The following is a 13,446-nucleotide window of genomic DNA, read 5'->3' as shown; positions in this document are numbered from 1 at the left end:
GCAGTGTCTGGCTGTGGCGTGTCAGCGGTGGGGTGCAGTGTCTGGCTGTGGCGTGTCAGCGGTGGGGTGCAGTGTCTGGCTGTGGCGTGTCAGCGATGGGGTGCTGTATCTGGCTGTGGCGCGTCACCACTGTTTGTGTAGTACATTACATTATATGTTTATGGTATCCTTGTTGTGTAACGACGAGACAGGCTGAAATGGTGACAATGACTTCTCTTCTCCATAGTAATATGAGCCATCAGTGTCACATAACAATATTGTACAGTGAAACTGTAACATGTTTTGTACTTTTCTCAGGCATGAGGTATAAACGTCGTGGGGTAGATAAAAATGGGCATGTTGCAAACTACGTGGAAACAGAACAATTTATCCATGTCCACAATCACACATTGTCCTTTGTGCAAACCCGCGGCTCCGTTCCGGTGTTCTGGAGTCAGGTTGGATATCGGTACAACCCCCGTCCTCGTCTGGATAAAGGTGAGATTACTTATAGTGTATCTATACAACATTGGTTTGTTCTAGTTATTATATAGTGAGGTCTTCTGCATCTAGACTTCAGAAGAGAGAATTGCAGTTTTGTATTTTATTATAGTACAGATCTGCTTTGAGTATAATGCTGCCATTCTGCTTTATCTAGTAAAGGTATTTTTGCAGCTGCGGCAAAGATTGCAAACTCACATGTCGCCCTATCACTAGACGCCCAGTTCACACATTATATAATCAGTACACCTAACGCTCTCTACTTATTATATGGGTGGTGACCTTTATCCAATATACCAGCCTAGGGACCCCAGCATTATACCAGCACAGCGCCCACACATTATACACTACATGACCAGTAGGATGTGGACACACAGACATTTTATTCATATGCGCTTGTTGAACCTCTCATTGTTCCCCCCTTGCTGCAGTAACAGCCTCCACTCCTCTGGGAAGGTTTTCCCCTAGATTTGGCTGTGGGGATTCACAACCATTCAGATACGAGCATTAGTGAGGTCAGCACTGATGTTGGGCGATTAAGGTCTGGCTCACATTGGGCGTTCCGATCCATCACAAAGGTGCTCCATGGGGTTGAGGTCAGGGCTCTGTGCAGACCAGTCACGCTCTTTGATGGTCCTGCTGTTTACACACAGGGGCATTTGTCTTGCTAAATCAGGACCGTGCCTGCCCCAACTTGTTACCACAAACTTGGACGCACACAATCCTCTGTCATTGTATGCTGTAGCATCAAGATTTCCCTTTACTGGAATCAAGGGACCCAGACCAAACTCAGATTCGTCCATCCCACTGCCATACGGTGAAGTTTTTTTCACTGCTCCAATATTAAATGATGGTGCACCTTATACCACTCCAGTTGATGTTTGACATTGCACATGGCAATCTGAGGCTTGTGTGCGGCTGCCCGTTCATGGTAACTCAATTCACAAAGCTCCCGATGAACAGTTCCTGCGCTGACGTTACTTCCAGAGGCAGATTGGGACTCTGTAGTGAGTGTTCTGTGACCTTGTGTGACCTACCGCTTCGTGACTGAGCTGTTGTTGCTCCGATATGTTTCCACCTGACAATAACAGGGACCGGGGCAGAAACTTGATGAACCGACTTGTTGGGATGGAGGTTTCCTATGTCCGTGCCACACTGAGTCAGTATTATACATTCTACTGCTAATGTCTGATTCTGGGAATTATACTGGATTTTATGCACCTGTTGGCAATGGATGTGGCTGAAATGGCCAAAGACTAATTAGAAGCGGGGTCCACATACTTTTAGCCATGTATTGTACTAGCACCCCCTTGTTATTCCAACCGCAATCTACCAGCACAGTGACCTCCACTCATTCTAGTAACAGCAGCCCTCATCCAATATGTCGCATAGTGACCCCCCCACATCTAATACTAGATTATGTAAGATTTATGTTCAGTGTATGGAGGGGAATGTGCTGATAGATGGACATTACAACGATTCTCCTCCTTTATTTAGGGGAGACAGAAACCAACCCATACTTCTGCTTACATTTTAATCAGGAGCTGGAGATATACAAGAAACAGGTGGGTGTCGGTGTTACTTTTCCTTTTATATTTGAGCATGAGTGAGCACTCATTTCCAATCTCCTCCTATTGGCAGGTTCTTCTTAATCTGGTGGACCAGACTGGCCGGGAAAAGGTTATTGGGGATGCGTATCTGAAGCAGGTCCTAATGTTTAACTGCCCAAACCTCACATACGTGACCTTTGACTTTCATGAACACTGGTAAAGTATCTGAGAGGCCGCTGGCATTATAGAAGTCCTGTAACATTACATCCTCCCTTGTGATTGCGGGAGAGTCCTCACCCGGCAGGGACTGTATCATTAACGAGGGTTAGACTGTGTCCAGGAAGTGCTTGTTGTCTAAATGTGGCCTCCAGTTGTGGTCTGATCAGACCACGTTTATGTGGTCACTGACTGATGAAGACATGTGTTTGGGTAATTTGGCCATTGATGTGTTCTGACTCTGGTTTACCTGCTAAACAGTCCATTTAGTCATCAGACCAAATCACCAAGTATTAGATAAGCTTAGAGGATAACTTATCCCGTCCCTACCATTTAGAGCTGGGCCAATCCTTTTTCATCACCGTCCTATGCCTAATATCCAGCGTGCCTCTAGTGCTACCGGGCTCTCTGGAGGGGTTTGATGCGTTTATCTGATAATGATAAGCCCGACAGTTACTATAGCGACATATTATCATCATCATCATCTTCATCATTTATTTATATAGCGCCAGCAAATTCCGTAGCGCTTTACAATTAGGAAACGCGATGCTTACATGGCCGACCATAAATAAATATAGCCTGACCTTAAAACCGACCCCTAAGGCATCTGTGGAAGAAGTCCAAACAGACAGAGCTCATAGAGCCTTGTGCCCTAGGCCTTCACCGAACCAACCACCGAGAGATGTCATAGTGCGATTTCACTATTCTAAATTTAAGGAACAGTTCGTCCTAGCTACCCGAAATGCCACTCCGCTTGTTTTTGAAGAAGTGAACCTTCAAGTATACCAGGACTTGGCCCCCACCACTCTACAAAAGCGACGAGACCTCGCTCCTATTACCAAACTCCTACCCAAACATAAAATTCGTTACCGCTGGGGATTCCCGTTTCACCTTATAATAGGACACGAAGGCCAGTCCCATAAAATTAAGACACTGGAAGTAGCTCTTCTTCCCACCTTTGGAGTGGCGACATCATCAATACCAATTACAGCTGCAACAGAGACCCCGAGACCAACAGCTCCTTCGACATCGTGGACACAAGTCCGAGGAAATTAGAGGAACGGACTTACACATATATAAGTAGCCAAATGGCAACAAATGAACGCCAGCTACTAGTGACGAATAGAGAGGCCCCCCTGGGCATTGATTTAGTTGGACCATGAAGGTCTCTAATTGCTACACTGATGCGGAACTTTATACCTCCGTCCAGTCCTGACTTGGATACGCTCCAAAACTTAAGTACCTTTTACTATACTACTACAATAGTTTGGTTGGCGAAGAGATTTGGCAACTTTGTTCTCAAAATAGTTAGAATGTTTTGATAATATAATCTATCATTGTTTGTATCAGGTTTTTATGGAAGATTATACAGCTTGTTTAAGAGAATAACTTTATATTTGAGCTTTTTAGTAACTCATTGATTGCCCTTCAGATGACACGAGATAGACTCTCAGGATAGTCATCAGATGATGGGCTGATAACAGATAGGCCAAAAATTTTCCATCAAACCCCCTCCCTCAAAAAAAAACAAAAAACCGACCCCTAAGGTATCCGACACTGTTGACATAAATTCCCAAGATAAGAAATGTCGAGACGCCATCTTAAAGTCACTTTAAAACGTGACCGTTATTAGCGACTTTAAAGCGGCAATCCCGGGTCCTGGACTTTTAAAATCGCTAATAACGGTCGCACTTTAAAGCGACGTCATATACCTTAGGGGTCGGTTTTAAGGTCAGGCTATATTTATTTATGGTCGGCCATGTAAGCATCAGGTTTACTATGTTGCTATAGTAACTGTCGGGCTTATCGTTATCGGGAATGACTGCCACCGTTCCCGGAATCTATAATGTGCTGTATATCGTGGTACCAGGGTTGGCCCTATTTACATGATGGAGTGTGGGGAACCAATTTAGGTTACAATTTAAGAAGCCCATTATTTAATTTTTCACTTGTTTTTCTTACAAAAGAGTAAAGTTATTGAAGGTGTTGATCTGTCTTTTATTTTCCTTCTTGTCATTTCCATATTCCAAATTTACATGGTTAAAGAATCCTACTGACCACTGATCCACTTACCTGCTCTTGTTTTCTCCTCTTCCATCATCAGGGGTGTTTATACCTCACAATATGGGTCAGTATTAGGATGTAATGTAACATGAATCTCTGTCTTCCATGTCGGCAGCCGTGGGATGAAGTTTGAGAACGTCCAGACTCTGACCGATGCCATCAGTGATATCATTATGGACATGAGATGGTGCTGGTGAGTAGCGCATAGGAAGCTCCGGAGCTGTAATAACGGATGGATGGTCACATAGGAATCTCTTATTTTATAAGGGTGGATCAGGCCGGAGTCATCTGCAAGCAGGAAGGGATCTTCAGAATAAACTGCATGGACTGTCTGGACAGGACGAATGTTGTCCAAGCCGCCATCGCTCGAGTGGTGATGGAGCAGCAGGTAATGGTCCCGTCTCCTATTTCCTTAAGTCTACCTCACCCTAGTCACCTGATTTACCTGTTCCAAACTCTAGAATCCTTCCTGCCACCTTCTGTGGTCGCCCGACCTGCCCCTCGTCTGCCTCCTTTGGTGGTCGCCCGACCTGCCCCTCGTCTGCCGCCTTTGGTGGTCGCCCGACCTGCCCCTCGTCTGCCGCCTTTGGTGGTCGCCCGACCTGCCCCTCGTCTGCCGCCTTTGGTGGTCGCCCGACCTGCCCCTCGTCTGCCGCCTTTGGTGGTCGCCCGACCTGCCCCTCGTCTGCCGCCTTTGGTGGTCGCCCGACCTGCCCTTCGTCTGCCGCCTTTGGTGGTCGCCCGACCTGCCCCCTGTTATAATTCCAGACAAGATGACATTTGTACCGGACAATCCTCTTACAATCACATGTGATAACGTTTCTGTATGTAGCTGACTATGGAGGAGCAGAGATATATGTAATGTCAGCATCTCGCCCCATCCCCCTCCTGTATTGCTGATATAATAAAGTGATTGGATCAGTGAGTAGCAGGTACTGTAGGCAGGGGGAGCCCATTGCCGATCTGTATCAGGTCGTTGGAGAAGACCCGGAAAATGAATAATAATTATTTAATATTTTAAATGTATTCGGAGATATTCGGGACATATAACTGGGGTGATACAGCCCATTAAAAGACACAAACCAAAGTATTGTATATAGGAATTTGTCATGAATCTATATGTACATTATTAGAACTGAGATGTGAGCACAGATACACTGTGGGACACAGTAGGCCAAAAACAATGTTACATACAATATCTAGAACATGTTATGGAAACTATGTATAATTAGGTTATTTTCATGTTGAGAGACCAGATATAAGTTTATATGATGCCTGATTTACAGATCTTTCCCTTTTTAGCTTAAAAAACTTGGTGTGATGCCCCCAGAGCAGCCGCTGCCAATGAAATGCTACAGACTGTACCAAGTTATGTGGGCAAACAACGGTGACTCGATCAGCAGACAGTATGCGGGTACAGCGGCTCTAAAGGTACCAGGAAGAAGCACCTTGTGTCTGGTTGTGTTTAGTAAGAGGGGTCGCCCCCCCATGTATCTGCCGCTGTCACCGTAAGTGGCTGTCAGTAAAGTTGTGATTGGCCACGGAGCCGGTCTCCTCTCTCTGTGGGGCACGGAGGCGGTCTCCTCTCTCTGTGGCGCACGGAGGCGGTCTCCCCTCTCTGTGGCGCACGGAGGAGGTCTCACCTCTCTGTGGCGCACGGAGGCGGTCTCCCCTCTCTGTGGCGCACGGAGGCGGTCTCCTCTCTCTGTGGCGCACGGAGGCGGTCTCCTCTCTCTGTGGGGCACGGAGGCGGTCTCCCCTCTCTGTGGTGCACGGAGGCGGTCTCCTCTCTCTGTGGGGCACGGAGGCGGTCTCCTCTCTCTGTGGGGCACGGAGGCGGTCTCCTCTCTCTGTGGGGCACGGAGGCGGTCTCCTCTCTCTGTGGCGCACGGAGGCGGTCTCCTCTCTCTGTGGCGCACGGAGGCGGTCTCCTCTCTCTGTGGCGCACGGAGGCGGTCTCCTCTCTCTGTGGGGCACGGAGGCGGTCTCCTCTCTCTGTGGGGCACGGAGCCGGTCTCCTCTCTCTGTGGCGCACGGAGGAGGTCTCCCCTCTCTGTGGGGCACGGAGGCGGTCTCCTCTCTCTGTGGCGCACGGAGGAGGTCTCCCCTCTCTGTGGCGCACGGAGGAGGTCTCCTCTCTCTGTGGCGCACGGAGCCGGTCTCCCCTCTCTGTGGCGCACGGAGGCGGTCTCCTCTCTCTGTGGCGCACGGAGGCGGTCTCCCCTCTCTGTGGCGCACGGAGGCGGTCTCCCCTCTCTGTGGCGCACGGAGGCGGTCTCCCCTCTCTGTGGCGCACGGAGGCGGTCTCCTCTCTCTGTGGCGCACGGAGGCGGTCTCCCCTCTCTGTGGCGCACGGAGGCGGTCTCCTCTCTCTGTGGCGCACGGAGGCGGTCTCCCCTCTCTGTGGCGCACGGAGGCGGTCTCCTCTCTCTGTGGGGCACGGAGGCGGTCTCCCCTCTCTGTGGGGCACGGAGGCGGTCTCCCCTCTCTGTGGCGCACGGAGGCGGTCTCCCCTCTCTGTGGCGCACGGAGGCGGTCTCCTCTCTCTGTGGCGCACGGAGGCGGTCTCCTCTCTCTGTGGGGCACGGAGGCGGTCTCCTCTCTCTGTGGGGCACGGAGGCGGTCTCCTCTCTCTGTGGGGCACGGAGGCGGTCTCCTCTCTCTGTGGGGCACGGAGGCGGTCTCCTCTCTCTGTGGGGCACGGAGGCGGTCTCCTCTCTCTGTGGCGCACGGAGGCGGTCTCCTCTCTCTGTGGGGCACGGAGGCGGTCTCCTCTCTCTGTGGGGCACGGAGGCGGTCTCCTCTCTCTGTGGCGCACGGAGGCGGTCTCCTCTCTCTGTGGCGCACGGAGGCGGTCTCCCCTCTCTGTGGCGCACGGAGGCGGTCTCCTCTCTCTGTGGCGCACGGAGGCGGTCTCCTCTCTCTGTGGGGCACGGAGGCGGTCTCCCCTCTCTGTGGGGCACGGAGGCGGTCTCCTCTCTCTGTGGCGCACGGAGGCGGTCTCCTCTCTCTGTGGGGCACGGAGGAGGTCTCCCCTCTCTGTGGGGCACGGAGGAGGTCTCCCCTCTCTGTGGGGCACGGAGGAGGTCTCCCCTCTCTGTGGGGCACGGAGGCGGTCTCCTCTCTCTGTGGGGCACGGAGGCGGTCTCCCCTCTCTGTGGGGCACGGAGGCGGTCTCCTCTCTCTGTGGCGCACGGAGGCGGTCTCCTCTCTCTGTGGGGCACGGAGGCGGTCTCCTCTCTCTGTGGCGCACGGAGGCGGTCTCCTCTCTCTGTGGGGCACGGAGGCGGTCTCCCCTCTCTGTGGGGCACGGAGGCGGTCTCCCCTCTCTGTGGGGCACGGAGGCGGTCTCCCCTCTCTGGCGCACGGAGGCGGTCTCCCCTCTCTGTGGCGCACGGAGGCGGTCTCCCCTCTCTGTGGCGCACGGAGGCGGTCTCCCCTCTCTGTGGCGCACGGAGGCGGTCTCCCCTCTCTGTGGCGCACGGAGGCGGTCTCCCCTCTCTGTGGCGCTCGGAGGCGGTCTCCCCTCTCTGTGGCGCTCGGAGGCGGTCTCCCCTCTCTGTGGCGCACGGAGCCGGTCTCCCCTCTCTGTGGCGCTCGGAGGCGGTCTCCCCTCTCTGTGGGGCACGGAGGAGGTCTCCCCTCTCTGTGGGGCACGGAGGCGGTCTCCCCTCTCTGTGGGGCACGGAGGCGGTCTCCTCTCTCTGTGGCGCACGGAGGAGGTCTCCCCTCTCTGTGGGGCACGGAGGCGGTCTCCTCTCTCTGTGGCGCACGGAGGAGGTCTCCCCTCTCTGTGGCGCACGGAGGAGGTCTCCTCTCTCTGTGGCGCACGGAGCCGGTCTCCCCTCTCTGTGGCGCACGGAGGCGGTCTCCTCTCTCTGTGGCGCACGGAGGCGGTCTCCCCTCTCTGTGGCGCACGGAGGCGGTCTCCCCTCTCTGTGGCGCACGGAGGCGGTCTCCTCTCTCTGTGGCGCACGGAGGCGGTCTCCCCTCTCTGTGGCGCACGGAGGCGGTCTCCTCTCTCTGTGGCGCACGGAGGCGGTCTCCCCTCTCTGTGGCGCACGGAGGCGGTCTCCTCTCTCTGTGGGGCACGGAGGCGGTCTCCCCTCTCTGTGGGGCACGGAGGCGGTCTCCCCTCTCTGTGGCGCACGGAGGCGGTCTCCCCTCTCTGTGGCGCACGGAGGCGGTCTCCCCTCTCTGTGGCGCACGGAGGCGGTCTCCTCTCTCTGTGGCGCACGGAGGCGGTCTCCCCTCTCTGTGGCGCACGGAGGCGGTCTCCCCTCTCTGTGGCGCACGGAGGCGGTCTCCCCTCTCTGTGGGGCACGGAGGCGGTCTCCCCTCTCTGTGGGGCACGGAGGCGGTCTCCCCTCTCTGTGGGGCACGGAGGCGGTCTCCCCTCTCTGTGGGGCACGGAGGCGGTCTCCCCTCTCTGTGGGGCACGGAGGCGGTCTCCCCTCTCTGTGGGGCACGGAGGCGGTCTCCCCTCTCTGTGGGGCACGGAGGCGGTCTCCCCTCTCTGTGGCGCACGGAGGCGGTCTCCCCTCTCTGTGGGGCACGGAGGCGGTCTCCCCTCTCTGTGGGGCACGGAGGCGGTCTCCCCTCTCTGTGGCGCACGGAGGCGGTCTCCCCTCTCTGTGGCGCACGGAGGCGGTCTCCCCTCTCTGTGGCGCACGGAGGCGGTCTCCCCTCTCTGTGGCGCACGGAGGAGGTCTCCTCTCTCTGTGGGGCACGGAGGCGGTCTCCCCTCTCTGTGGCGCACGGAGGAGGTCTCCCCTCTCTGTGGCGCACGGAGCCGGTCTCCCCTCTCTGTGGCGCACGGAGGCGGTCTCCTCTCTCTGTGGCGCACGGAGGCGGTCTCCTCTCTCTGTGGCGCACGGAGGCGGTCTCCTCTCTCTGTGGCGCACGGAGGCGGTCTCCTCTCTCTGTGGCGCACGGAGGCGGTCTCCCCTCTCTGTGGCGCACGGAGGCGGTCTCCCCTCTCTGTGGCGCACGGAGGCGGTCTCCCCTCTCTGTGGCGCACGGAGGAGGTCTCCCCTCTCTGTGGCGCACGGAGGAGGTCTCCCCTCTCTGTGGCGCACGGAGGAGGTCTCCCCTCTCTGTGGCGCACGGAGCCGGTCTCCCCTCTCTGTGGCGCACGGAGGCGGTCTCCCCTCTCTGTGGCGCACGGAGGCGGTCTCCCCTCTCTGTGGCGCACGGAGGCGGTCTCCCCTCTCTGTGGCGCACGGAGGCGGTCTCCCCTCTCTGTGGCGCACGGAGGCGGTCTCCCCTCTCTGTGGCGCACGGAGGCGGTCTCCCCTCTCTGTGGCGCACGGAGGCGGTCTCCCCTCTCTGTGGCGCACGGAGGCGGTCTCCCCTCTCTGTGGCGCACGGAGGCGGTCTCCCCTCTCTGTGGCGCACGGAGGCGGTCTCCCCTCTCTGTGGCGCACGGAGGCGGTCTCCCCTCTCTGTGGCGCACGGAGGCGGTCTCCCCTCTCTGTGGCGCACGGAGGCGGTCTCCCCTCTCTGTGGCGCACGGAGGCGGTCTCCCCTCTCTGTGGCGCACGGAGGCGGTCTCCCCTCTCTGTGGCGCACGGAGGCGGTCTCCTCTCTCTGTGGCGCACGGAGGCGGTCTCCCCTCTCTGTGGCGCACGGAGGCGGTCTCCCCTCTCTGTGGCGCACGGAGGAGGTCTCCCCTCTCTGTGGCGCACGGAGGAGGTCTCCCCTCTCTGTGGCGCACGGAGGAGGTCTCCCCTCTCTGTGGCGCACGGAGGCGGTCTCCCCTCTCTGTGGCGCACGGAGGCGGTCTCCCCTCTCTGTGGCGCACGGAGGCGGTCTCCCCTCTCTGTGGCGCACGGAGGCGGTCTCCCCTCTCTGTGGCGCACGGAGGCGGTCTCCCCTCTCTGTGGCGCACGGAGGCGGTCTCCCCTCTCTGTGGCGCACGGAGGCGGTCTCCCCTCTCTGTGGCGCACGGAGGCGGTCTCCCCTCTCTGTGGCGCACGGAGGCGGTCTCCCCTCTCTGTGGCGCACGGAGGCGGTCTCCCCTCTCTGTGGCGCACGGAGGCGGTCTCCCCTCTCTGTGGCGCACGGAGGAGGTCTCCCCCTCTGTGGCGCACGGAGGCGGTCTCCTCTCTCTGTGGCGCACGGAGGCGGTCTCCTCTCTCTGTGGCGCACGGAGGAGGTCTCCCCTCTCTGTGGCGCACGGAGGAGGTCTCCCCTCTCTGTGGCGCACGGAGGAGGTCTCCCCTCTCTGTGGCGCACGGAGGAGGTCTCCCCTCTCTGTGGCGCACGGAGGAGGTCTCCCCTCTCTGTGGCGCACGGAGGAGGTCTCCCCTCTCTGTGGCGCACGGAGGCGGTCTCCCCTCTCTGTGGCGCACGGAGGCGGTCTCCCCTCTCTGTGGCGCACGGAGGCGGTCTCCCCTCTCTGTGGCGCACGGAGGCGGTCTCCCCTCTCTGTGGCGCACGGAGGCGGTCTCCCCTCTCTGTGGCGCACGGAGGCGGTCTCCCCTCTCTGTGGCGCACGGAGGCGGTCTCCCCTCTCTGTGGGGCACGGAGGAGGTCTCCCCTCTCTGTGGGGCACGGAGGCGGTCTCCCCTCTCTGTGGGGCACGGAGGAGGTCTCCCCTCTCTGTGGGGCACGGAGGCGGTCTCCCCTCTCTGTGGGGCACGGAGGAGGTCTCCCCTCTCTGTGGGGCACGGAGGCGGTCTCCCCTCTCTGTGGCGCACGGAGGCGGTCTCCCCTCTCTGTGGCGCACGGAGGAGGTCTCCCCTCTCTGTGGCGCACGGAGGAGGTCTCCCCTCTCTGTGGCGCACGGAGGAGGTCTCCCCTCTCTGTGGCGCACGGAGGAGGTCTCCCCTCTCTGTGGCGCACGGAGGAGGTCTCCCCTCTCTGTGGCGCACGGAGGAGGTCTCCCCTCTCTGTGGCGCACGGAGGCGGTCTCCCCTCTCTGTGGCGCACGGAGGCGGTCTCCCCTCTCTGTGGCGCACGGAGGCGGTCTCCCCTCTCTGTGGCGCACGGAGGCGGTCTCCCCTCTCTGTGGCGCACGGAGGCGGTCTCCCCTCTCTGTGGCGCACGGAGGAGGTCTCCCCTCTCTGTGGGGCACGGAGGCGGTCTCCCCTCTCTGTGGCGCACGGAGGCGGTCTCCTCTCTCTGTGGCGCACGGAGGAGGTCTCCCCTCTCTGTGGCGCACGGAGGAGGTCTCCCCTCTCTGTGGCGCACGGAGGCGGTCTCCCCTCTCTGTGGCGCACGGAGGCGGTCTCCCCTCTCTGTGGCGCACGGAGGCGGTCTCCCCTCTCTGTGGGGCACGGAGGCGGTCTCCCCTCTCTGTGGGGCACGGAGGCTGATGTCTCACTTTCACTTTACACAGGGGGACTTCACTCGGACCGGGGAGAGAAAGCTTGCTGGGGTGATGAAAGATGGTGTAAACTCTGCAAACCGATACTACCTCAACCGGTTCAAGGATGCGTACCGCCAGGCGGTGATTGGTAAGAGGAGCACCGGTCTGTTTCAGATACCTCATGGAGTCAGGAAATGGTTTCCATACATTAAATATAGACGTTGAGTGTGATGCAGTGCAGCGAGGTTAGTTGTTATTATCCGTTATTTTTATAGTGCTGATCATATTACGTATCGCTGTACAGGGAATAGTCATTCACCGCGTCCAGTCCCATTAGCGCTTACATTCTACATGACACACACAGAACATACAAACGCCACCCAGATAGGGCCCTGGTCAGATTAGAACCCTTGACGCCAGGGAGAGACAGCAATACTAACCATCTCCCATGGGATCAGACAGATTCAGGGGGTACTTACATCTGTTAAGCTAAATATATAAGTTTATTGTATAAGTAATAAATGAAACATATTCAATACAACTTCTTAAAAATAAAGCTTTTTAAAGGTTTTCTTTTTGAAGATTGAACATCACAAATTCTGGCATAGATTAATCCATGTTCTCTTCGATGTTACATAATGCAGATTGGAGATGGTGGAGGGGGGGGGGGGACTAGTTGTGTGTAACTGTTGGTAGAGTGTTATGTGGATCAAAGAGACATAAATTGGTGTAGTCGTGAGGATCCAGTCGTGGCCCAAAGTTACCCCACATGATCACACAATCAGTTTTTCATTTGTCATCATTTGATTGATCATTAATTTCAATGTTTCCATCGACGAGAATAAAAACTTATTTTGTGACTGTATGAAGTTAACTATGAACTGGATTTCTAAATTGTGTCTCTCGGGAGAAAGAACATAGCAATCTGTAACATAGTGGCCAGTTATGAAGTCATGCGAGTCTCCGTGTCGCTATAGGAGGGAATGTGAGTCATTATCTGATCTACAGGAAGTACAACAACCTCTATATAACAGCATTGTAGTCTGGGATACTCAGGTTTTCGTTACCTTCATGTAATGAGAAGACATCTGCAGTGACCTCTGAGATGTTGGTGATCATCAGCTGAAAAGTGTTTATAGGACATTTCCAACAACCTTCTCTTTCTATAATGAGAGATTTTTTTTACAAATGAAGTCCTTGAATCATCATCTATTTATATAGCGCCACTAATTCTGCAGCGCTGTACAAAGAACTCACTCACATCAGTCCCTGCCCCGTTGGAGCTTACAGTCTAAATTCACTAACACACACAGACAGACACTGTTGCCAATTTTCCCAAGGGTGGGTGACCAAGCAACTCCAACCAAAGATTAGATTACACAGTGATCAGCTACATCTAGGGTCTTACAGGCCTAATATGCTAAAGTTCATGTCTCTATCATCAGAAAACTTATGTAAATGGCTTTTATGAAAGGATAGCCAGAAAAAAAGTAACCACAATACAGCTCAGGTTTGCAAAGTCCCAACTGAACAAGACTTCTGGAATAATGTGTGTAAGAAAACAAAACCAAAGTGGGTTTGTCAATTCTAAATGCATGTTTGGGGGGAAAAAACAAACCATGCTCTGTGCATCTACACAGCAGCCATCAATCACTGTGATGGATGGGTGATGATTAGGGGCAGACACAGGATCGGGATATCTAGTAGTCATTGAGTCCCAAGAGAGCTCCTCTTGTCCAACAGCTGAAGCTCGGCCAAAATTGAATCATGTAACGGGACAATGATCCTACGTACACCAGCAACAGTACGGCTAAATAGATGAGG

General features: G+C 55.8%; 1 protein-coding gene across 4 annotated transcripts in view; it reads left to right on the top strand.

Annotated features, from left to right (window-relative positions):
- INPP5F (inositol polyphosphate-5-phosphatase F) overlaps positions 1-13,446 on the top strand; it is a 58,561-nt gene that overhangs the window by 30,372 nt on the left and 14,743 nt on the right. For all 4 annotated transcript variants that reach the window (XM_075215538.1, XM_075215537.1, XM_075215539.1 and 1 more), the window contains 7 exons: positions 298-477; positions 1,978-2,045; positions 2,122-2,246; positions 4,426-4,503; positions 4,578-4,698; positions 5,613-5,741; positions 11,653-11,770. In XM_075215538.1, the coding sequence (XP_075071639.1) occupies positions 298-477; positions 1,978-2,045; positions 2,122-2,246; positions 4,426-4,503; positions 4,578-4,698; positions 5,613-5,741; positions 11,653-11,770 (819 nt within the window). The remainder of the gene's footprint in view (positions 1-297; positions 478-1,977; positions 2,046-2,121; positions 2,247-4,425; positions 4,504-4,577; positions 4,699-5,612; positions 5,742-11,652; positions 11,771-13,446) is intronic.

The sequence above is a fragment of the Mixophyes fleayi genome, chromosome 6, assembly GCF_038048845.1.
Source record: "Mixophyes fleayi isolate aMixFle1 chromosome 6, aMixFle1.hap1, whole genome shotgun sequence".
NCBI lineage: Eukaryota > Metazoa > Chordata > Amphibia > Anura > Limnodynastidae > Mixophyes > Mixophyes fleayi.
The sequence above is the reverse complement of the archived record's forward strand: the minus strand, read 5'-3'. Positions and strand labels throughout refer to the sequence as shown.